This window comes from Lagopus leucura, unplaced genomic scaffold, assembly GCF_019238085.1.
Source record: "Lagopus leucura isolate 7727_CA_CO unplaced genomic scaffold, USGS_WTPT01 Super-Scaffold_100001, whole genome shotgun sequence".
Taxonomy (NCBI): Eukaryota; Metazoa; Chordata; class Aves; order Galliformes; family Phasianidae; genus Lagopus; species Lagopus leucura.
The window spans coordinates 88293205-88319697 of NW_024962262.1; the positions used below are offsets into that span (position 1 = coordinate 88293205).

The following is a 26493-nucleotide window of genomic DNA, read 5'->3' on the forward strand; positions in this document are numbered from 1 at the left end:
ATAAAGAAAAGCCTAATTATGCCATTTTCTATAGAGCTTTTAAAATTAGACTGCGCTCCCTTTTCAGAGGACATGTTAATCTCTCAATTCATTTGAGAAGAAAAAAAAAGCATTATTTAATTATTTTAATGGATTATTATTTTATTTTATTTTATTATTTTTTAATGGATATCAAAATCCACTTTCAGCTAAAAAATTTTCCTAAGTTCCTTTTTCCCTAAGATGCTAGTCTCTCAGCTGCACTTTAAGCAATTCTTTTGCAACTATTGTACATTCTTTGATATTTCTGAAAAAAATAGCCTCTGCCTGAGTAGGGTGCATCCAAGGAAAATGGAAACTTGCACCCAAAGATGTTTACAGTAAACAACCCAGTGCTGCCCAGTTGAGTGTATATTTGAACAATAAACACAGATCCAAATATTCATGCTCTGCTTCCAGAGTAACCTGGAATCTTCTCTTTGATTTTGTTCATAGTGGTTGATTCACATTTAGGTAAATAACTTTACTTTTGGTAAGAAACATTTAATATATGCTATTTCTATACACTAAATGAAATTTGTACAATATTATTCCAGTATATGTAATTATATATAATTATAATTTTGAATTAATTTTTGAATTATTTAATTTTTGAAATAATTTTGAAGGCACTATTTCTAGAAGGCACATGGTCAAATTTTTGAAGAGAAATTCAAATGTATGTTTTCAACTTCGGAAATTTAGAGTAAATTCCCTCTCTGACATCAGTGTTCACATGGTTGTTTCTCTCATTTTCTTTGCTCACTCCTTGTCCTGTGATATGTTCTCTCCTTTACTGGACACACTTTGCCAGAGCTGCTGCCACCTTGATTGCTGGGCCTGGTTGTGACCTGTGTTGGGACCACTGGTACCAGCAGTGCCAAACAGAAGGCAGCCCCAGCCTTGCCTAACACAGGAGGCCTGCAGCTCCCTGCTACCAGTGACTTCAGATGGACACTTGCTACATTTACACGGGTAGGATGGAGGGGAATGCTCTGAGAAGTCTGTTATTGCAACTTCTGTAGGGTTTCACATGTTTTAGAAGCATGTACTATCAATATGATCCGTGTGTGTACCTCTGGCAGGTACAGAAGACACAGCCAATAGCTTGCATCACATACATTTTAAGATCAGAGAATCATAGAATGGCCTGGGTGGAAAAGGACCATAATGATCATCTAGTTTCAACCCCACTGCTGTTGACAGCATCACCAACCACCAGACCAGGCTGCCCAGAGCCACATCCAGCCTGGCCTTGAATGCCTCCAGGGATGGGGCATCCACAGCCTCCTTGGGCAACCTGTTCCAGTGCGTCACCAACCTCTGTGCAAAAAACTCCCTCCTACTATCTAACCTAAACCTCCCCTGTCTCAGTTTAAAACCATTCCCCCTTAGCAACTCATGTAAACAGCCATTCCCCCTCCTGTTTATAAGCTCCCTTCAAATACTGAAAGGCCACAATGAGGTCTCCCCGGAGCCTTCTCTTCTCTAAGCTAAACAATCCCAGTTCCCTCAAGCTTTCTTCATAGGAGAGGTGCTCCAGCCCTCTGATCATCTTAGTGGCCCTCCCCTGGACCTGTTTCAAGAGCCCCACGCCTTTCCTGTACTAGGGGCCCCACATCTGGACACAGCACTCCAGATGGAGCCTCACAAGAGCTGAGTAGAGAGGGACAATCACCTCCCTCTCTGCTGGCCACTGCTCTTTTAAGATCAAGGAGTTCCACTATGCCAGATGCCTGCTGCATTGATGCCAGGGTCTAGATATGAAAGTACTCTGCTTTGAGATAGAGGCCGAGGCACCATTGTTTCCTCTGTGTTCACACAGAAGTGGTAGAACTTAGTCCCCTGTTTTCTTTAATAATTGGAAAAGAGCAAAGAAATCCATGAATGGTAAGAACTTTACACTAGATTCTAAGTCACAGCCTCCAAGTGTACTTTACTATTTAGAAGGATTTTTAAAAAGTCCTTGGATTAAGAAAGTTGCTCTCTCAAATATCATGTCACTCAGCATTAGCTGTGGTGTTATTTTAGACAAACTAGGAATTTCAATAGAAGTGTTTTTCTTCCACTGTCATATTGCCAAGGGTATTGAAAGTAATTACATATGGTATTGTGCAAAGCCATGAACTTTACAAGGCTGGGTTTCCTCTGCTCTATGAGTCACACCTAAGAAGCACCTAAGAAGAGCTGAATTCCACTTCCAAGGAGTCTAAGCATGATGAAGTTGATGCAGAACTGCTTTTACCATGCTGCTTAGCATTACTGAGATATTCAATGCTCACAGGGATTACATATCATCATTCTTATAGTTCAGACAAGACAGCTTTTGGTGCAAATGCAAACAAACCAAAAATAAGTAGTAAGTAATAATTAATTAACTCTAATGAAGAAGTGAAATCTGAAGAAAAGGAAACAGGAAAAATAACTGAAAAACTACATAAAATTGCACAGAATCAATCTTTCACTAATCTTCAGAAACAAAGACAGAAATGGTGGCTTTAACCTAATATATCACTTCTTAACATGAATTATAACACTTTCTACCACTTTCTCTGATATTTCTTTACTACATCATACCTACAACAGTTATATTTAAAAATAAAACTCTAAAAAAAAGGAATTAGAAATGTCATTTGAAATGCAACTATTTCTTTTAGCTAAAACTTGGGATTTTTCCAAAAGTATTCTCTACTTGAAACATTAAAATGGTAAAAAATTTTGAACCATGGTTCTTACAAATATTAAGTCAATTTTGTACTGCTATCACATACTGACTTCTTTCCTCTGTATAATGTAATGTTGTTGACTTTAATAAGTCAATGAATTTAATGAATTATAGTTACTGTTATCCTACTTGTGACATTAAACACAGAAAGAAAAAATGTGCAATTCATTTCTTAGTAAATCTTCCTACACTTACATTTGTCTTCACCGAAGCTCTTTTTTTCTGACTACCCCTCCTCTGCAAATACCAAACACACATGATGAAAATTTCTGTTAAGTTCTACTATATGCAACAGCATTGCACAAAAAAGGTGCATGGCAATATTGAAAAACTTCTCTTCATATAGATTCCATTGATTCACAAAATTATCTAATTGGCTTTGATTAATTTGCTGTCAGAAATACTGTTTTATTATATATTCGTAACTTTGAAATACATGCAGTCACATTATCCCAAGGGAGTCAAGAAATAAAAAATTTAATAATCATAGATTATAACTTATCTCTAACTAAACCAGCTAGTAGATTCATCATCATGATTCCCAATAGGAAAGAATATTCACAAGAAAGCCACTGCAGTAACTATTATTCTGTGATTCTAGCTTGTATGTAGTAGTAAAAGAAGAAAATCTTTCACAACCAGAAACAGTCTCCAATATATAAATCAAAGTAATTATGAAGAACAAAGCATATTCCTCCAGGAAATTTCCCACAATTTCCAAGAAAAGGAAGAAAAATCTGTTGGTTTCACTTTCGTCAGACTGTGATCCTGCACTGTGGGTAAACCAGCTGGGCTTAAATTAAAGCCAAATATTCATAGAAGTACCACTTCAAATTCATTAGAGAGAATTCCATTTTTTACTGAGGTGGTTTATGGTATGTTTGGCTCAATATATGTATACTTCGTAAAAGGTTTGAACAGTACAGTATTTGTCACGTTAGTGTTTCTGGAAACAATTCTCATCATTCTTATTTTCATTTGAAATGTGCAAACTTTCACATAAAATTTGCTTAATTCTCTCATTTTTAGAGTCAAAGGGCAAAATGTCACAGGAAAGAAGCCTTGGAAGTTCAGAGCTGAGGTAGCACACTGAGGGGATAAACTCAAGCACTGAGTTCTACTGAGCTGAACAAAATGTGAAAGGAATTCAGATAGTTGTGGACCACAATCCTAGTCGACAATCCTAGACCACAATCCTAGCTTGCACATCGCTCATGTTTGTATACATTCACAACAGTATATATAAAACCGAAGTGAAACAGAAATAACCAGCCTGTGAGCTGACACCTAACTGCAGAAAGTAGGTGCTGAAGCAGTTCTGCTGTGTTGCATTGCGGAGGACCAAAATTAGGTATATAAGCAACATACATTTTTGCAGATATTCTGTTAAAGATATTGTCCCTAAGGCTAGGTTTGTACTATATTAATATATTTATTTGTATATTATGTATTATATAATATACTATATATTATTTGTACTATATTAATATATTTATACTACATGTGTATATTAAGACAGTGGTAGCAGGTGCATTATTATCCGTTCTGCTTATTTGGTAGGAGAGTCTCTGGTGTGGCTTTGATATTTGCCAGCCACCTAGCACTCATCTAATACATTTTCTGGTCATGGGACATTTGGTTAGGGCACATCAGGAAGGGAATGCTTCCAGCAGGTGCTTAGGATGAGGTCTGTAGTGAGCTAATGGGTACCAAACAAAAAGTCTACATCTGTTTTCTTCTGATACACCTATTCTAACAAAACACAGATATATAAAACCATATCTTCACAGCAGTTAAACATATTTTTAATTTTAAACTTCAAAAGAACTATCCATACTTTAAAGATAGGCAGATGCTAATGCAGTTTGGTAAACAAAAATCTAAATTTCCAAGAACTTTCATTACAAAAATAATTATCAATTTAAAAAGATACAAAAATAGATTATCAAAGGAAGAAGTTCATTAGTTTCCAAATGTATGATCTAAAAACTGCACTCCGTAAAGACAGACTTAGCTAAGAGCAAGTATTCAAAACAGTTTTGTGGAGACATGCACCTCTGTCTTCAAGGCCAGTGCACAGATCTTGATTTATTTAATAGTATAGACATAAATTATTCAGCTGCACATGGAGTACCTATTTTGAATTTAAATACAGACATCTCACTTGCTACCATGTTTGGAAATATTAATTTGTGCTAGCTGCATAATGCAGAGCTCAGAGCTGGTTTAACTGGAACTGGTATATTCACAATATTCACAAAGCAATGCTGTACAAGAAACATAAGAAGAGTTTCTGACAGCACTTGAGTCTACATTTTTTGCTCTCCAAGTGAAAAATCATAGCCTTTCAGAGTGTCAGCTGTCTTGGACTTGGTGCAACACTAGCTTGGCTATGCCACTTGTGACCCATTTGATACCTTTACTGGATTTGCTCCATAATCTCTGCTGCAGTTGCACTCCAACAGGTAGTGTAAATAGTCCTGAGACCTTCATCTACTGCTAAAGCTCATCGTCATGCTCATTGTCAGACATCAGATAGCATATTAGATGAACCACAAATGTGACTGGTTATGGCAATTCCTAAATTTGATTTTATCTAAAGAAACAGAAACTGCTGAGTTTTAATGAAGAAGAGATAAAAAAACACATGGAATTTCATTACTTCTCATGAACTTCAATTTATTGATAAACGTTTGCAATGGACTATGTGCTTTCTGATTGCAGGGCAGAAAGCTTGAACTAAGTAAAATAACTTTGACTAGTGTGAACAGACAGAAAGAAACTGAAATAAGAACAACAAAGGTGAGAAAATTCTTGATGCAACCACATGAGCAGCGAAAGCAACTGCCTCACGTTATTTTGTCATAGAATGAAAAGCTAAAGCTAATCCCCTTAGCTTTCCTACGTGAAAGTGCAATCCAAAACTAATCCTTTTAGAGTAGCTATACAACATAAAAAGAAGTATTTTAAAAAATTCCCTTAATCATCATGGCAAGAATCAGACAGCTGAAGTCAATCCCCTTAGCTACCCTACATGAAACATGGAACCGAGCAATCTCCTTAGTTATGCTGGTATGAATTAACTCCATCAGCCTTTTAAACTCCTTGGATATAAAATTATTAGTGTCATGCTTCTAACATGCCAAGACCCAATGTGAGTACACATTGCTACAGTAAGTTGAACATTAACAGTCAAATTTTATGGTGTAAATTACATGTCCAGTTCTCACCGCTATATCACTTCCTAATTGGAAGCATAATACAAGGATATACAATACAATATATACATAGTTAGCTGAGAGGCAAAAGAAAATATCCGAGCTTTTCATGAAATAAAATGAAAAATTTAAGAGTATTCTTTATTGTATGGAGAGCTGATAAAAAGTTCTAGCAGAGGATGAGAAATTATTGAACAAGGTGATGATATTTAGTGTATTGTCACATTACTTAGCTGTTGTGCCAATAACATTCATTTTTTTCTAGGGAATGTGCCCATTTTTTAACACTACAAATCAAATTCCAAGAACTTTTGAAATAACTGTTAATAGTTGAAGTTATACGTATTTGTTCCATTTGGTGATAGTCTTGTTTAAGAGTCTTTGTTTGTATGTTTTAAACAGATGAGTTAATAAGACCCTTCCCCAATAGTAAGATACCCAGAGGAAGGTCATCTACCCCTCTATCTTGTCTCAGCGAGTCCAGAGGAAAATATTTGGTTGTTTCTAAAATACACAGAATGATCAAGCCTCCAGAAATACAAAATGAAGTAAGTACTATTTTGCCAAGTGAGACCATCCACTTCTGTTTACTTCAAGGGTATATGCTTGTCTTAACAACACAAGAATCCAGATAGAATATCTGCATTCTGTATCTAGAATTTTGTTCCACATCTCAAAGCACTAGTGACCTTTCAGTTTATTTCTGCAGGTCACATATCGCATTTTAAATTCCTCAAAAGGGTTTCTTCTCATTAAATGCAATAGAGGAGTATTATACTCGCGAATCTGAAATGTAGTTATAATTAATATTCATAAATGCCTAGATTTTCTAAAGGTTTCTTTTTTTCTCTACAAAGTTGTAATTCTTAAGAAGAATTAAATTTCCTTATTAGCAGTCAATAAACATATCTACAAACTGCCTATTTTCCACTTTGTGAAGTTACTTATTAGGATTATGTGAACAGTTTCCAATTCTGCTATGACTGTTTGCATAAATACATAATCCTTGTGGTAAAGGACTCCGTACTTGGTTGAATCCCTTTAAGGAAAAATGTATTAAGTCATGTGCAAACTACTATGTAAAGTATATCTTCTTAAATCTGTAGTTTTCAATTCTTTACATTTTGGACTGACAATTGCTGTGCATTTTAAATTGTTAACTGCTTCCCAGAGAAGAGGTTTCAAGCTCTAGCATAACACTAGAAATTTAGAAACAGACATGTACAGGCAGGGAGAGCAAACCTGAGAAGAATTTCTGTGGCATCAAGTTTTCAGTTCAGCTGGATGTTTTCAGTAGTCTCAGCCTATGGTAAACCTATGGTTTATCACTTCAGTGTTTACCGCTATGAATAGGAGGGACATAATCTCACCCCAGATCTGAATTTATAGAAGATTTGTCTTAGGAACAGCAAGTGGGACCACTGCAAAGCAGCAAGGAAGTCAAGAAGTATGTGTACTAATGTACAGCAGTGTACTGATAGACAGTCAGTTGAATGAGCCAGCGTTGTGCCCAGGTGGCCAAGAAGGCCAATGGCATCCTGGCTTGTATCAGGAATAGAGTGGTGAGCAGGACTAGGGAAGTCATCCTGCCCCTGTACTCAGCACTGGTGATGCCTCGCCTCAAGTACTGTGTTCAGTTTTGGGCATCTCAGTACAGAAAGGACACTGAGGTGCTGGAGCAGGTACAAAGAAGGACAACAAGACTTGTGAAGGGTGAGGAGAGACTGAAGGAACTGGAGCTGTTTAGTCTGGGGAAAAGGAGGCTGAGACCTTATTGCTCTCTTCCAATATCTGAAAGATGCTTACAGCAAGAGCTGGGTTGGTCTCTTCTCACTGGTGACAGGATGAGGGGAAATGGCCTCAAATTGTGCCAGGGTAAGTTTAGGTTGGCTATCAGGAAAACTTTCTTTACAGCAAGGGTTGTTAAGCTCTGGAATAGGCTCCTCAGGGAGGTGGTTGAGTCACCATCTCTGGATGTGTTTAAAAACTGTTGGATGTGGTGCTCAGGGACATGATTTAGCGGAGGGTTGTTAGGGTAGTATGGTTAGATCATGGTTGAACTCGATAACCTATAAGGTCTTTTCCAACCTGAGTGATTCTATGATTCTGTGACTCTATGCACAACACTACTACTGCTTCTTGACCCTCTTTTAGCTTGCAATCCATCATAGCTTATATGTTGACTGCAGTTTTTGGCATGACTTTATGGACAGAGAAGCACAAATCACTCAGGAAGCTGGTAAAACATGGATTTTTTGACAGAAGATAAAATACAGACAGATTAAATGAAATGGGCCCAGGCAAAGTATGAAGAGGAATCTTTAACTACAAATAAGAAAACTAAAGCGTGTTAAGTGTTAAGCCCTTGAGGACTACAAGTAACATGGAGATTTCAGACAATGTCAATAGAGTCCTTACTGACCAGTGTCAAAAACAAATCACGGAATGATAGAATGACAGAATCATGGAACGACAGAATGACAGAATGGCAGAATCACAGAATGACAGAATGACAGAATCACAGAATCATAGGATGGCTTCGGTTGGAACTTCCAAACTCCATGCCACAGGCAGAGCTGCCAACCACTAGATGAAATACTACACTCCAAAGGAAAAATTCTGGAAAATAGAGCAGTACAATTTTATTTAATTATGCCCCAAACAAGCTGGTCCTAACTGCTGTATCAAGAATCACTTAGTGAGAACTGCTGCAGAGCAGAAAACTATATATACAGTGTTTTCATCCTTAAAACCGTGAACTCCCATGCAATGTCTTAGATTTTAAAGCAACATCAGAACGTAAATGATTTACTGCGATTTGCAAAGGGTATGATGTCTGTGCTTAAGTATTTAAAAGAGGCTTGGAAGATGACTCAAACTTGCAGATTTCTTGATAAATACTTTGCTTTCCTGTAACTTCAAAAATTAAGTCAAAGTATCAGAACGTCAGTAAAGTGTCCAAAAATATTGGTCAATTTTTGTTTCAACTCCTTTTCTAAGTAAAGCCTTCTAATAAAGGTCAGTCTACTGCAAATCCTTAAGGGTGTATTAATGGTTTTAATTACACATAGAAGATCCACTTTTATTATATAATTGTTCCTGTCACTAAAGACAATGAAAGCAGGAGTTTCACTCAATTACTGAACATAGCATATAAGAAAAAGCAACAACAATAAAGCATCTTTTATCTTTCTCTCTAGGAAATAAAAAACAGTAACAATAATAACATATTTTGTGCCTTTTGTACAATTCACAGAGAATGCTTTTCAGAATACCTTGATATTTATCAACTACTTAAGCATTTATGAGAGCATTTTGTATGCATATAGGAATTCCAAGGAAGAAGTTCCCATGAGGTCAGTATAGTCTCTAAAAATACACTGGTTCAAATAAAGAGGTTTTCAGTATGCATCTGGTATTTCCATAAATATTGCTTTTCTTCTATTTTCTTTTTTCCTTTCTTTTTCACAATTTTGCAATGAAGGCGATATTCAGTTTGATATGCTTTACAGCTACATTCTTGTGCACAGAGAATGTTGAATTGTCTCAGAAACAATGTTATATTTAATTGGGAATGGGTATGAATTAATTTTTGAATTTCAGAGTTTTTACATGCTGGCAGAAACAGTAAAAATTCTGTAATTCAACACACCTGAAAATATATCCTATGTAATTTTTAAGTGAATTATACTTGTTTTCCAAGTCAAGTATGTTTTCCCTCTCAAATTATTCCCTTTTCCCTACAAGAAAAAAGGCAAGAATGTGTTAGTTTTCACTATTCTTTTTTTTCTTACTCCTCCTTTTGTCCTCCTAAGCCATGATATGTAGGTGAAATTTGCAGTGACTAAAAAGCTATTTTCTATGTGCAGAGAACATAGATGTGCAGCCCATATGTAGTATTCTTATCTATTTTAACTTCTAACCAATGCATTATAGAAAAAAACAGTATAGAATTTAGCATACATTTTGTGAGACTGTGGCACAGAAAAAAGATGGATGGTTACAGTGCTCCACTACCTACACTGTTTCTCATACTTAGAGTGGGAAGCATAACAGAAAATCCAAGTACTGCTACTGCCACTCTTTGCCTTCTTTTGCAACATAAGATGAAACGGAAATTAATCAAATTGATTCATGTGTTATGGTTAAATTACATATGATAGATAAGATATGTTACAAATCAGTATACTAAGAAAATGAAATTAACAGCTTTACATTTGCTATTTGGTAGTTTCTGGGCACTAAGTGCATGAACTAATTCTGACCAAAGTACAAAACAAATATGTTTAAGGAAAAAAAAAAAAAGACATTTTAAGTAGTACTTTTGCTGCACTAAACATTACAAGACTGCCTGTTTCCCTGATCTTAATTGTAATCCTGATCCTAATAAAAAAGGGTTTTCAACAGCACACAAAGTCCCTAATAGTCATGAGAGTATACACACAAGTAAGAAAGAATAGAGTATATTTGGTACGTGAAGGCAGTGGGGAAAATTTACTCATGGACAAGAACAGAAACAGCCTCACTACTCACAGAATCATAGAACAGCTTGGCTTAGGTTGGAAGCAATATTAAGTATCTCATTCCAACTCCCCTTTCATGGGCAGGGTTGCCAACCACTAGATCAGGCTGCCCAGGATCCCAAGCAATGCCTCCAGGGATGAGGCATCCACAGCTTCTCTAGGTAGAATGTGCTGGTACCTCACCACCCTCTGAGTAAAAAATTTCTTCTAACATTTAACCTACATTTCTCCTTTTAGTTTAAAACCATTCCTCTTTGTTCTGTCACTATCAGATCATGTAAAAAAGTTGGTCCCCTCCTGTTTATATGCTCCCATCCAATCAATTATTTATCCAACTAATAGTCCAGCCTTCAAATCCAAATCCCTCCAATTTAGAGAAGCGGGTATTGTGTGGGATCATGATAAAGGCCTTGCACAAGTCCAGGTAGACAATATAGAATCACAGAATCACTCAGGTTGGGAAAGACCCTAAAGATCATTGAGTACAACCACGACCTAACCATACTACCCTAACTCTAACAACCATCAATTACCCTTCCTTTGTCCACGAATGCGATCAATCCATTATTATGATAGATATGAATTTCAGATACATGCATCCAACACAGATTTTAACTCTGCTATGTTTTATGTTAAAAGTCAGAGAGGATGAAATGGAGATCACAGAATCACAGGGGTTGGAAGGAACCTCAAGAGATCATCTAATCCAACACCCTTCTAAAACAGGTACCTTACAATGAGATGATAAACTCTCAGCTTGACATTCTAGTTAAGAGGACACCCTGCTACAAACCTGGTAATAACTATGTTTCTGCTTAGCAGATATCCTATAGTAATGATTTCAGTTATGGACAGAAAATTTTGCCTTTATTAGGAACATATTTGTATACAACATCATCTAAACTAAAAAGGAAAGGAAAAATAATTCAAACACTATATACAGTGTTATCATCATAAAGTTCAGACTTACTACATAGTAGATTAAAAACAATAATTGCTTTTGGTTAAGCAGATTAGAGTCTACTTCTATTGCATTAACAGATGACTATTGAAACATATAACTGTTGTGTACTAAACCATTCAAACATGCTTATAATCCTCCATTCTATACATTTTCTTAAAAGTGGGTGTTAGTTGTTTTTTTTTTAATTTACAGATAATTATATCTCATTGTTTAGGGTATGAATGCTTTAGATCTGTTACTGCACAGTGGCAAGCACAAATGGGCCCCAATGTGTTTGCAGCATCCAAATAAGAATATGACTATGTTTTACCAATAGCTTTCCTCTGTGGAATGTGTAATCAGATGTTTCACACAAAACCAAATGAATACTAACTAGAATACTGCACAGAAAGGAGGACATGATTATAGATGAACATGCACTGGTAACACTGCATCCATTCAATGGGGACTCAGTCATAGGTAGGGTTTTAAGGTTACGTAGGCACAAAAATTAAGATTTTTGCCTCTTTAATAGGAAATACTGAGAAAAACAAAAACTTAGGCATGTGCCAAACTACTTGCACATTGGCAGTCAGAGAGATATACGTTTTTCAAGAAAACTTTAAATGTTCTAGTAAATGTTCTTAAATGAAACATGGGAGTGGAATCTCAAAGGTAAACCACCTCAGATTAGCAACAGTAATTCCTCTACAAAAGCTTTCTTTGACAGCTGCATGTACCTAATCATCAAATCCCTTCAGATTAATATTCATCTCAAGAAAAACAACCCTCTATTTACCTTTTTCCTCATACACCATGCCTTAAACATCAAAAAGGGTTCTAAATAAAGCACTGCAGAGCACGGTGTCTGATTATGTTCAAATTACTGTTCTACTATGTAATTTAAAATATTTTTCTTAATGTTATCTCTAAATTCCCCAGATTGTGTGAAAATCTGATTAGCTTCTTTCTTTCCTTCATCTCTGTTAAATGTTCTGACAGCTAAATCCCTACCTTCTATTAAACTTATTATTAAAACCATATTCTTGGTGACACCTATGAAATCTGACTGCTGAGCTTTCACAGACACAACTATATATCTTTACTGCAGCAGAACTGTTGTAATAGAGGCTTTTAAACTTTCAGATGCTTTTTCTTAGAACTGTCCTCAATTCCTGGATAAAGCATTATTTCTTACTCTTTTGCAGTATCTAAACAGTTGGGTGCAACTTTCTGTTTCATGGACTATTCAAAGATGTTTATCTAGAATAGAAGTGAAAGACTTTATGAATATGAGTCTTCTGTGGTATTGACATTTTTTTTCCTATTGACTTTATTTTTGTGTAGTGGGTCTGGCAGAAGTGGAGTTAACTTTCTTCATAGCAGCCTGCATGGTGCTGAGTTTTACATTTGTTACCAAAATACACTAATGTTTCAGTTATTGCTGTACAGCGCTCACGCAGTATCAAGGCCTTCTCTATTTCTTACTCTGCCCACTCAAGGAATAGGCCAGGGGTGGGAAAGCAGACCCAAGTGACCAAGGGAAAGCCCCATCCTATATAAATGTAATGCTCAGCAATACAGCTGGTAAGTATTCTTCAGAGTATTTGTTGCTCAGAGTCTGGCTAGGCATCAATCTGCTGGTGGGAGGTCATGAGTGATTGTTCTTTTCCTCATAAAACTATCAGGACTTAGGATTTTTTCTCACTTTTGCCTTTCTATTTCTCTTCCCCACTCTGCTGGTTGGAAGTGAGCAAGTAGCTATGTAGGGACTCAGCAGGCCGTCGGTCCACCCGCCAAAATATGACATTAAGGAAGCAGAGGCTGTCTTTGAATTATACCTTTTTCACTGTCACATTTCTCAAAACACAGGGCTCTTATCAGACTAAAATCTGATGAATACTTTCAGATTTCTTAATTATGATTCTATATGCCCTAGAGTATATTACTCCACAAATTACCCTCCCAAAAAGCTATTCGATTGTGTGATATTTGTGTACAATGTTACACAAGTATTTTACAGCATTCAAACATAGACTATAGAAGCTAAAAACTATGACTATATATCATATAGTTATATAGCATCATATATGCAATACGGAAACAATAAAAATGAAACATAACTAAGATTTTTTTGTAACAAGACTATTCAAAGGTAAGTTATTTAGCAAATTTTTAAAATACAGGTTGATATAAATATTTTGGTCAGGAAAATTAATTCAAGGATGATGTCTGTTTACATCTCTAGGAGTGGGAATACCTCTTATATCTAATGAATAAATTACTATGAGTTATAAAACAGCAGTTCTGGAAGACAACCATGAGTTATAGTGAGAATCAACTGAACAAAAGCTCCTGGTATTATTACTACAGTGAAAAAGCTAGTGGGAACTCTTTGATGTTTAAACAAGGGAATAGTAAAAAAAGGGGGCATGATGATTTTAACTGTATAAAGCAATAAAACTGACTGTAAAACACTGCATACTTCTGTCAGTATTTTTGAAAAAGAAGAGTCACACAATGACTTGAACTTTGGAGAAGTAGAAGGAGGAGCAATAAGGGTCTTCATCTATTTAGATACAACATGAGACTGAGAAGGAAGAACAGTAGGAAACAAAAGGAAACTTTAAAAACAGTGATCTAATTAATGGAACAAATTACTGAAAGAACTCTTGAATTTCTACTGAAAGAATTCGTTACTTGATGTCTTTTAAAAACATAGACTTCAGTGAATTGCTTCTTACTGAATTAACACACTGACAATGCTTGAAAACTTATAGCCTGTGATGTCAGAGCATTCTGATGAATTGTTCTTTCGGGTCATTAATAATTTAAATACCTACTGAGGTTTAATGGTTACAATATTAAACGTGAAGATTAGAAGTACTGTTGATATTGTAATTCTCATTGCAACATGAAATTTTCAAATCAACCTGTCCTTAATATTAATATGACCATGTGGGTATGCAAATTTATCAGTTTACAAATATAGATAACATCCTATTTTCTTTTCACAGACAAATCTAAACAACAGACAACTACAGTTAGGAGAAATTGCATTTTTTCATGCTATAATCTGTACTATTATTTCTTTATTGTTATACTTTTGTAGCATGTCATTCTCCTCTGCTTGTAGATAACAAGATAATATGAAAAGCATAACTCCTTTTTGGGCAAGTATTGCTGTATCTACAATACACTCCCTATCTTTTTCTTCTGATGTCATATTCCCACCTAAGCATGTTTAATGCACTAACCTCACTTATTTAATGTTTGTGTTAGTGTTTTCCCTATATACGACTTAGTTTTACGACTCACATAATGGGTCATCTCATTCATTACTATTTCCTTACTAATTCAATATCTCTCATTTATTACTTCCCCACCTTATATCCCATCTTGCTATATTCTGTTGAGTCTAAAACTGAATCTATTATTTGTATTATCACTTCACACAATAAAGTCATACTTCCTATTTTCTTTTTTAGCTTTTCTGTAACCTCTAAGAAGCTAATGTCTTACCCTGTTTTCTATTGCTAACAGATCGGTGAAGTTTGAGGAACACCACATTTCAGTGAGGGTTTCCCTATTTTTCCTTTCTTCCCTGAATTTCAAAACTGCTTTAACCACTAAATCTGTGCTTAATCCCACAGAAAAAAAACTGACCTTCTAACTATCACAGCACCACAGAGTAGTGAAAAAATTTAAGAAGTATCATCTTTGCCCAGGTTCACTAAACTGACTTCTGCTGGAACTCTGGCTACTGTTTCACATGATCTCAAGTGGCCTGCCCACTCATTTATACTTAACATTCTCTTTTTAAATCCATGAGAGAGTTCTTTCCCCCTTTTTGTACCAATCCAGGCAAAACTTCTACATTTTAAAAGTTATGGAGTGAGACTTTGTTGAGTAAATTTCTACTTTCCTTTCATAGTACACGTGTATTCAAAAATCAGTCAGACATTATGAAGTATAGCCCAAAGAACAGAGAAAGTATCAGGTGTGTCCATTATTAAAGAAGGAACTTTAGACAGCCCATCATTGAAGAGCTAAACTGGAACTCAGTCAATAAAAACTGATTCTGCTGACCTCAAGGATATTAATTTACGCTGCATTTTTGTAGTTGTAAGCACTTAATTTATTATCATTTCAAAATGCAAGGAAAAAAACTGACAAGCAAATAAGAAACAATTCTAAGAAGCAGCATTGTGTACTCAAGCTTCAGGAAGGCTGTACAAACAACAGGGAAGAAAACAAAAAAATAAATCATGTATTACCAAATAATGGATAATACTGTTTGCATGACTCATCATTGCAGCTAAGTGGTTACACTGCATATAGATGCTAAATATAAAACCACTGTATTGTATCTTTGCTTTCTTGGTTATGTACCAAGCATGTATTTTTGAGAGGTTACCAAAACTGATAAAGGTTGTAAGTTTGGGTTTTTTTGCATTATTAGTATACTATAAATAAAAAACTAGGAGGTGAATGTTGAAGATCTGCAAACTTCAGAATACCTCTTTCTAGTTTTTTATTCTACTTCACCCTGGCCTGTTTAGGTTCTTTGAGGCATACTCAAAATTATGCAAATCCCAAACATTAACAATTTCAGTTGCTGTTTAATTTGATGGAAACAATATTTGTGACTCAGCATGCCCATAAATAAATGAATCCTACTAATGTCAGTCTCAAGAAAACCCATCATCCCATTTTTCTACTGCCAGAAATGTTCTACTGTCAAAGTAGCTTTGCAATTGTGCTTTAATGACTTTATTCTTGCATACAAAGACAGCACACTGTATGGAACTTTTGAGTCACGGCCTGAACCACTGATGATCACCTGGGAAAAGGATTGGGTCAGCCCTGGGAGCACAGGTGAAGGCAATTCAGCTGTGTGACCAGAAGGAGTGGAGCTTGGCTGCACCTCTCTTACACCCCATTTAAGGACTGGTTGGAGAGCCCTCTCTTGTGGAGTTTTTCCCTGCTAGTATAGATCTTTGGAGATGGGTGAGCATTGCTTTCCTGTTTGTCCTTTTGCTATTCTACTCCTGTATTGCCTTTCTACTGCGCTAATCAGGGCACTGTCCAAACATCTCTTTAGCAGGCGTGGGGCATCAACTGTCTCTCTAGGAAGGCAATTCCACTGTTTGAACACCCTCACAATAAAGAAACTTTTTTCATACATAGACTTCAAACCCCCCAGCATGGTTTTGTACATTGCCATGCATTCTATCACTAGTGACCTAGGAGAAGAGTCCAGTACCTCCCTTCTCCATTCCCTCTTTCCAGGAAGTTGTGGAGAGCAATGAGGTTGCCTCTCAGCATTCTTTTCTGTAGGTGTCCAATAAAACTGTCCTCGACCTTTTCTCACAGGACGTGTCTTCCAGCCCTGTTACCAGCTTTCTTGCTCTTTGGGTGCTGTCATGGTCTTCAATATCCTTTTTATACTATGGAGTCCAAAACGGCATGAATTTTCAAGGTGAGGCTGCACCAATGCAAAATATGACAGGAGAATCACTTCTTTTGACTGACTAGCTATACTATGTCTAATGCATCCCAAAATGTGGTTTGCCATATTGGCTGCCTGAGTACACTACAGGCTCATGTTGAACCTGTTGTCAACCAACACATTCAGATCCCTTTCTGCTAAGCTACTCTCCAGCCACTAAGCTACTCCCAGTTTGCACTTGCATCCGATTGACTGCTAACTGTTCAGTGCTCCAATCTGTCTAGATTATTTTGCAAGGCCTTTCATCCTTCCAGGATTCGACAGCACCTCCCAGTTTTGTATCATCAGCAAACTTGAGAATGCAATCCCCTCCTGCATGCAGATCATTGATGAAAAATACTAAACAGGAATTGCTGTAGAATTGAGCACTGGAAAACACTGCTGGCACCATCTACCATGCAGATTCACTACATTCACCGTGACACTTGGAGCTCTACCATCAAGCCAGTTAATCACCTAGCGTAGCACGAAGCTATTCATTTCACAGCTGGACAATTTGTTCAGAAGGAACATGAGGATCTTTATCAAAGGCCTTACTGAAATACAGAGAGATTCCATCCACTGTTGTCCCTTCATCCACTGAGCAGTGACCTTGTAATAGAAGGAAATCAAAGGCAAGACTTTCCATTCACAAACCCATGCTGACTATGCCTAATAAAAGATTTGTTCAAATATCCCTTTCAATAGTCTCCAGGACAATCTACTCCATAAATTTTCCACGGACTGAGTTTAATAAGTCTGTAGTTTCCTGTGTCTTCTCTCATGCTCTCAGGTAGATGGATGCAACACTGGCTAGATTCCGGTCAGCAGGGACCTGCCTAGACTCACATGAGCTTTGGTAAATTGTCGATAGGTGCCTAGCTATAATGTCTGCTAATTCCTTCAGCACTCTGGTATGCATCCCAACTGGATTCATGAATGCTGAGCTGATACAACTGTCCCCTTAAATGACTTCAGATGACAAATCACTGTTCCCTTAATCATGATTCTCCAACTCTGAGGTCTAGGCAGCTCAAGATCTGTAGTTACTGTTAAATACTGAAGCAAAAAAAGGAATTAAGTGCCTTTTCTTTTTCTTCCATCTTACTTGTTATCTGATCATCCACTACAAGTATTGACCTTCTGCAGCTGATGTACCTGAAAGAGCTATTTTTGTTGTGTCACACCACAGTGGACAGTGTTAAGTCGAGCTGGGCTTTGTCTTTTCTTGTTTTCTCCCTGCAGATGTGTGCTGCTGCTTAGCATTCTCCCTGAGAAGCCAAACCTTGCTTCCAGAGTGTCACAGATGATATTATACACTTCACTTGTAAGAGAGAAGAGGCAGTTGTATTTTACTGCTATAAGGTAGTGACTTAACAAATCTTACATGACTTAACAAGATTCATGATGGTAAGGTCACTTGATTATGTACTGAATAGACAATCAGCCAAAACTGTTAAGGAGACCCTCCCATTGAGTCATGAGGTTTAAAACGGACCCTCTGGCCAATGGTTTATGTCTAATGAATTATAAGTGCAATCAATCCTTTATGTCACTCAATACCATACAGCAAGTTAGAAAGCTATTAGCAGATAAGAAGTCTCAATCTTGTAAGAAGTTTCAAGAAGCTGTCAGTTAATCACATTGAAAATACGTTGCACGTAAGGAATTTCTCAGCATTGATGAATAATTTCGAGAAGCATCCCTACTCCAGGGGAAGATTCTGGCATTGCTTGCAGCCATGCAATGACAGCTCAGAAGGCCCTGGGCCATCCATTATTTGTGGGGTAAGACGAATGACTGCTAGTCATAACTGCATACCAGCCATATTTGATCCATACATGCTATTTCCTCAGAGTCTACCTTGATCCCAGTTCAGTTATCATGACCAGATATATCCATCACAGCCAATAGCGATGGTTGTTGCCTGAGAGGGATATAGGTGAAAGGCCAGGTTAGGGAGACAGTGCATCATGACACAGAGATCATATATTTTCTTCTTCTCTAGTTGCAAGGCAAAGTTTCCTGTTCAGTCAGGTAAGTCTTCTGCCCTGCCTACTTGACTTCACAATGGGATCACATGATTCAGGCATGTAAAAGGTGGTTCTTGAAAAAGCAACTGGCTCTCATAGATTCCTGAACACTTCAGACCAAATTGCCAGAGGTTACTGCTAAATAACTCCCTCAGAAGCTTAAAGTATACACCCTTAAAGTGCATGCTGCCAAAACTATAATACACAGCCTAAATATTTTCAACCCAAATGTCCTTGTCCTACAACGTCTTGCTGATTCTCAAACAAAAGATGCCTTAGGGCTCATCTCCTAGTTGGCCTATTCAGTACTTCTGGCCAAAAACTTATGATTTGTCACCAGGTGACCATAGCCTTGAGAAGACTGGTGCAAGAGTTCTGATACTAATTGATCAAGGAAAGGAGAAGAGAAAAGAGAATAAGGTAAGAGAGGATAGGAGAGGAGATAATGTCTCACTCCAATTTATAGGAGGGAAAGGAGGTTCTTTTATTATAACATACCTGGCATGAGATTAAGAAACAACGGTTCAAATGTTGGTCCAACCAGTTTATTACAAATCCTAATCAGGCAGACGGGGAAGGGAGGGAGGGTGATAGAAAAGATAGGAAAGAAGCAAGAATCATGTAAAGCAGGGATAGTCAGCACCAGGATCCAGCAGCGTCCCGTTGCACGACGTTTAAGGTCTGAGGCAAAAGCAGCCTCAGGGGGGGAGGAAGCAGTAGCAGTAGCAGCGTGGCCAGCTTCTTCCAGCTTTTAGTAGGAAGAAGTCGCAGAGCCAATCCAGGAGGAAGCAGCAGGACTCAGGCAGCAGGCCTAGGACAGTCCATCAGCATGCACGAATTCCTTAGTGAGGAATCTGATGGCAGACACCTTTGTTCTTCTTCAGCATTGTGGTAGAGTACAGAGCAAGTCCAGGAGGGAGAGAGGCAGGTTGTGAGGCTTCTCGTGACAGAAACCTCTTCTTCATGAGGAATCTGGTTCCAGAAAACCTCCCTTCTTGGTTGTTGACTGCCTCATGGCCATTAAGCTGCAGCTTCTCTCTCTCTCCTTGCCCCTGTCCTTGTCCATCTGTGTTCCTCAAAGGATTTCTCAACTCTTCCCCAGGACTTGCTTGGACTTGTCCATCTGAGTCCCCAGCAAGCTTTGAGACCACGTAAAAGAATAATCTCTTACAGAGATGAAGCAGGAGACTGTAGACAGAGCGGTGCAGTGATGTGGCCATGTCTGTGAGAGCAGCAGAAGACTCACACTGGGATCATGTCAGGAAGCTGTAACAGAGGCAGTGCTGTGGCACTTTGGCCTAGGCCTTCAGTACACACCTGCTAGTGGCTATGGCTCAGATGGTCTTCATCACACCGGTGTTGATAGGAATCATCCCTTTGGGAATTCACCTTGTGCATGGCAATCTGCATGAGCACATTCAGCTGCACTCAACAGCTGAGTCGGGACATGGCTCAGCTATTGAACAGCATGGAGCAGGGAAGCCAGAGGCAGAGCTGGGCAGTAAAGGGAGACCTGCTGCTTGCTGCCCTGCTGCACTGTCAGCTCTGGGCCTTTACTAGAGTCCTTTTCCTGCTCTTTGGCTTCCTTTGATGCGTTAGGAAAACAAAATATTTGCTAGAAAGCAGCACTGAGATTTAATAATACCAGTGCTCCTCTTGTAACAGTTGTCTTTTTTGTGTTTATAAGACAAATTAACACCTATGAATAGTTTTGCTTTAAATATGGCTTTTTTTTTTCATGCTGCTACTTATCACTTAGACACTTTTCCATAGCTGTTTCTTGTTTCTGGTATGCAGAAATATATTTGATAGCACCTTGTCCATCAAGATGATGCTTGGAGTGCAGCACAATTACTTGGGCACTTTCTTGAATAGATTGAAGCCAGCTACATCAGCATCATGGTGTGGCCAGAAAACTGCTGAGGCATGTGGCCAGGAATGCCCAGCAGACTAACTTCTGCCTCAACTGTCTCTGGACCTGCACCCACCTTCTGGTGAGTACAGGCTTTTCCTCCCAGTGCTTGAAGACAGTTGTGATTTGCCACCTGTTGCAAGAGGGATTGCTCCTGTGGCTGGATGATCTCCTGAGAACACCTCTGCTGCTGCCTGCAGAAGAAATGTCTGAACACCTTTCTCTTAGGATGTGAGAGGGTCCCTGAGGACGTGGTCTTGTTGCCATTCTCTGAACAGCTGGGCCCATCAAACTCTTCCAGCACCTGGTACAGAAGCCAGCTACCCTCGCCTGGGAGCTGTGCAAGTTTGAGGAGCTGTGCGATTAGCTTGTGAGATGCTGACCCTGGAAGAAATCTCCACTGACAGTGGAAGAGGTGGGGTCTCACACAAAGCTGCATGTACAGGACTCAGATGGTGGCAGATGATGACCCTCCATCTGCAGGAAGAAGTCAGGATGCAGAGAGAAAGGAGAGAGAAGGCCCTGTGCAGCAGCATGTTGTGAAGAGAAGCAGGATGTAACGTTTCTCCTCACAGTCATGGCTGCGCAGGGCACAAGTGAGAAGCACTAATTGTGCTCACTGGAGGCAGAGTGGAGAACCTGCCCACCACCTCTCTAGGTGCTGGTGCCACAAGGCTGAGCGTGTTGAACAGGCAGAAGACGTGTCTCAGTGTACATTTTCTATTTTCTCAGAATAATTTAAATGAAAATACTACAGAAATACATTCCAGTTTAGTTTTCATCTTCAGTATCTTTAATATTTTATAAGCATAAGTAATGTGTTGTTCCATACTTTAATAGTTCTATGCAGTTTTTCAGTATGATCGATTGTCAAAAACATGTTCATTTGCTATATTTTAATGAAGTTTGTCAGAATAAGACTAACCCAGAATAATGGGAAAACATTGATTCTGATCAGCACTTCTGCTTATCTTTTTGAAAGAACTCTCATTTTCTGTGTTATTCATCTCCACTACTTATTTTGCTTTGTTGTTTGTTCCTTTTTCCTGCACTGTTTCAGATGTCCAGCATTGCCACTAGCTCTTGGTGCTCACAAGAAACTTTACAGGACCAATACACTGAACTAAGACATCTTCTTTCAATGCACTGTGAGAAACAGAAAACCTTTTTTTCTTCAATCATGTACTGCTGTATGTGACCAGTGTCTCATTCTCCTTCCTTAACTGATCATGCTGCTTCTCCAAATCATGCATTCTTTTTACCTGTACAAACCTCAAAGGTGTTGCAAAGCTTCTTTGCTGAAGTGCTCAGGAACCTTTATCCAGTTTACAGCTTATATTCATTCATGCACAGTTAAGGCTTTGTTTCCCGTGCTCACAGTTACTACCTTTCTATCTTGCATTATCACTCCAGACTTCTCCGTCTCTTTAATGTCACAGTAAGCCTTATTGCTTATTTTATATGTCCTGTTTTCCTTATTCTAAGAACCTCTTTACTCCCACATACTTACACTAACAATTAAAATACAACAACAGAACACAATTTACTTATTGGTAAATTCTCTAATAAAATTCCAAGCACTGCTTTAAAGGTAAACTCTCTCTATGCCAATAAATGCTTCTTACTCTTAAAACATGGCAAAGTCAGTTTTCCTGAAAACATCAATATGCTGCAAAATGAATGTCAAGGGTAGGAATGACCAACCAAAACACATATTTTATAATAGCTACATTTTATATCAACTTTAAGTGCATTTTTACGCTTGCATATTGTGGCTACTGTTATCAGATTAACTAAAGCTTTTCAGAATTTACAGAATATCTGAAATTATATCTAATCTAATTTCCAAATGCCAACCTCCCTGTTTAATTGAATGGAATTCATCACAAAACCAGAACAATAATTTTTTGCTGTATTTTCTCAACACAGTATACTGCAGTATTTGCTTTTTGCTAGAGAAAGTAATAATGTGAAAATACAGTGACAAATTTAATATACGAGACCATTTGCTTCATCCAGGTTTTCTGAAGAAAAAAAAAATTGCAGAATTATATCAGAGTAGATGAGACTGAACACAAAATGAGACCCATGGAAGTATCTATAACAGAATAAAAGGATGTCTAGAAATACAACAGGCTGAAAAAAAAATTGAAAAAAAAAGTTATCCATGAAGTTTAAAATAGCCTGAGATTAAGAAATGTCACATTGCTTGAAATCCCTGAGGGCAGAGACACAGAAGGCATTTTACAAATATGAATTATTAAGGATAGACAATTTCTTCTTCCTTCAGGAATTAATCACAAAAAATATATATATATTAAAGCGGAACAAGATTTTTCACTCAGAAAAATAATACTTTCTGAGCTAACTTCAGAAAATCCAGAAAATCTGTGCCATACACAAGAAATAAGACAATGCCAGCTAATATAAAAGCATGTGATACACAACCAAAAGCGTTGATTGTTGACAACACATACAATGATATCAGGACTAGAAGCCAGTGTGATAACTGTTAAATGCTCCAGGACACTATATCTTAGTTCAACAGTTGTAATACAGATATCTCTTAAGTTCTGTCAAGTGCATCAACCAGGTAGAAAGAGAACACAGCATCTGAGGTGTAGCCACTGTCAAAGAACTGACAGCTGTCCTTCAAATAACAAAAATACACCTCTGTCCTAACTTCAGCTGGCCACACCACCTCCAAATATATCATATACCTGCAACACTCTACAGCCCTGAACAGAATGTCAAGTGCCTGTCCAATTTGTACTAATAATACTGTAAATCTGTAACTTTAAACATGAATAGTGAACTTTAGAACAGTTCACTGAGCAACAAGCCCGAGTGAAGTATTTTTTTCAAAATGTTTATACTGGTTTAATGGCATTAACATATTTTTAACGTTCTCCTGATTTAGCAAACCTGATGCCATTTTACTAGATCCTTATTTTATTCATATTATAAAGTAAAAACTTGAATTTCCTTCTAATTTACAAAAATAATGTATTCATAAACATAGCCACAAATATAAGAATTTTTAATATATAACTTCAGGATGTGTAACAGTTAGAATGAGATTTTAGAATGTGGTGGACTCTTAAGCAGAAAAGCCACAGAAGGGCGTAATAATGTGCACTCAGATCATTATTACATCTGTTATTCCCTTTTACACCACAGGCTAGTCTAGTCCTGAGAATAACCAAAATCTTTCCAGCAAGTCCATACTGCAAGAACATCCACTCAGGTATAATGGCCATTCACTTCAGTAGTGTCAGAATTCCAAATTCAAGACAATAAAACCAAAATGGTGAGTGACTTACCCCATTTAAAGGAAATGTTTTCCATCCTAATTCTCCAAGGACAGCTGTAGTATCAAGCAGCACAACTGAAAATGGAAAAAGAAATGGTATGTTTGTGGTATTGCTTGGACTAGACATATACAAGACAGTAAAGTATAAACTACTGTGAACTGAACTAGTTATATCAGTCAAGTACATTTGCTTAAAACTATTAAACCAATGAAATTATGGAATCACAGAATGGCTTGGGTTGGAAGGGACATCAAGAATCATCAAGCTTCAACACTCCTGCTGAGTGCAGAGCCACCAACCTCCATATCTCATACTAAATAGTACTAGAGTCTACCCATAGCCCCATCCAACCTGGCCTTGAACATCTCCAGGAATGGGGCATCCACAACTTCTCTGGGCAGCCTGTTCCAGCACCTCACCACTCTCTCTGTAAAGAACTTCCCCCTGATACCCAACCTAAATCTTTCCTCCCTCAACCATTTCCCCTTGTCCTGCCTTTATCTATCCTTGTAAAGAGTTGACTCCCCTCCTGTCTGTAGGCTCCATTAAGGTACTGGAAAGCTTCAGTGAAGTCACCCCACAGCCTTCTCTTCTCCAAGCTGAACAAGCCCAGCTCCCTCAGCCTGTCTTCATAGGGGAGGTGCTCCAGCCCCCTGATCATTACTGTGGCCCTCCTCTGGACCCTCTCTAACAATCTGTCTTTCTTGTATTAGGAGACCCAGACCAGGACGCAGTACTCCAGATGAGGTCTCATGATGGCAGAATACAGAGGGACAAAAACCTCCTTTTCCCTGCTGGCCACCCCTCTACTGATGGAGCCCAGGATACCATTTGCTTTCTGAGCTGCAAGAGCACACTGCTGGCTCATGTTAAGTTTTTCATCCATCAGGACCGCCAGGTCCTTCTCCGCAGGGCTACTCTCAAGAATTCTCCTCCCAGTCTGTATGCATGTCTGCGATTCCTCTTGCCCAAGTGCAGTGTTGGAGTAGGAATAAAAACACCTAAGCTTTTGAGGCTTACATCTCATTATTAAATGTCTCAGAAGATATAATTCTACAAAAACTAAACCTTTTGCAGAAATCATTGCTGATTTATTATACACTACCAATGATGCTTCATCATTAAAAGGCTTCTGAATATGTGTGCATGATTTTGCAAATCCTTGCCTTGAAATCTAGAAATTCTGTATATGAATTTAAGCATTAAAGCCCAGAATATGAAGAAAAACGAGAGTTTCAAAAGAAAGATGTTTGAAAAAAAAGCCATAAGCTTTCAAGAAGTAAATGGAAGTTATACAATACACAAATTGTATAGTTCTGAATGCAGAAAGACTATGTTAGAGTTGGTCTTTTAGCTGGAATATTACAGTGCAGAAAGCTATTACAATTATTTTGTATAGCTTCTGCAATATTTATTTTTTTAATATATGACAGGATGTGCATTATTGTATATTGCAAAACACTTTTGCACTATTTTAATATGTTAAATTACAGTAGCATCATTTTTTCTCTTCACTACTAATGTGAAAATTATACAGAATACAGATCATAGCAATAAGGAAGCTGACTGTGAACTAAATATTTAGTACATGAGATTTCATACCTACAGGTACTACTGCCCTCTAATGGAATTGTTTAATTTGACCTAATTTAATTTTTAAAATGTAAATTACAATTTAATATAAAATTAACTACTGCATATTGCAATTGATTTTAATTGTCAAGTTACTATGTTTTGAAAGCTCAGTTCCTCCTCATAGCCCACAAATTACCATTCCCCTTCTGATAGCTAAATGATGGAGAAAAACTAAACTATTATCATTTCACAGAATCACAGAATCACAGAATGGATTAGGTGGGATCTTAAAGACCATCTCATTTCAACTTCCCTGCCAAGGGCAAGGTTGCCAGCAACTAAATCAGGCTGTCCAGGATCCCATCCATCCCAGCCTTGAATACCTCCAAAGATGGGGCATCTACAACCTCACTGGACAGCCTGTGACAGTGCCTCACTACGCTCTTCCTAACATCTGGCCTAAATCTGCCCTCTTTTAGTTTAAAGTCATTCCCCTTTGTCCTATCACTGTCAGATCAGGTAAAAAGTTGGGCTCCCTCCTGCTTATAAGCTCCCCTCAAGTACTGGAAGGCCATAACAACGTCTCCCCGGAGCGTTCTCCAACCTAAACAAGCCAACTCTCTCAGCCTTTCTTCATAGGATAGGTGTCCCTAGCATTTCGATCATCATATTAGCTTGAGAGCACTTTGTGTACATTTGGGGGTTTTACGCTGTTGCACATTATCTTCCACCTCTTTCTGT

At 37.8% G+C, this 26493-nt stretch overlaps 1 protein-coding gene across 3 annotated transcripts in view; it reads right to left on the reverse strand.

The window, feature by feature from the left end:
• The window catches only part of EPHA6 (EPH receptor A6), a 495246-nt gene that overhangs the window by 433156 nt on the left and 35597 nt on the right, over positions 1–26493 (reverse strand). For all 3 annotated transcript variants that reach the window (XM_042867712.1, XM_042867711.1, XM_042867714.1), the window contains exon 2: positions 24187–24251. In XM_042867712.1, the coding sequence (XP_042723646.1) occupies positions 24187–24251 (65 nt within the window). The remainder of the gene's footprint in view (positions 1–24186; positions 24252–26493) is intronic.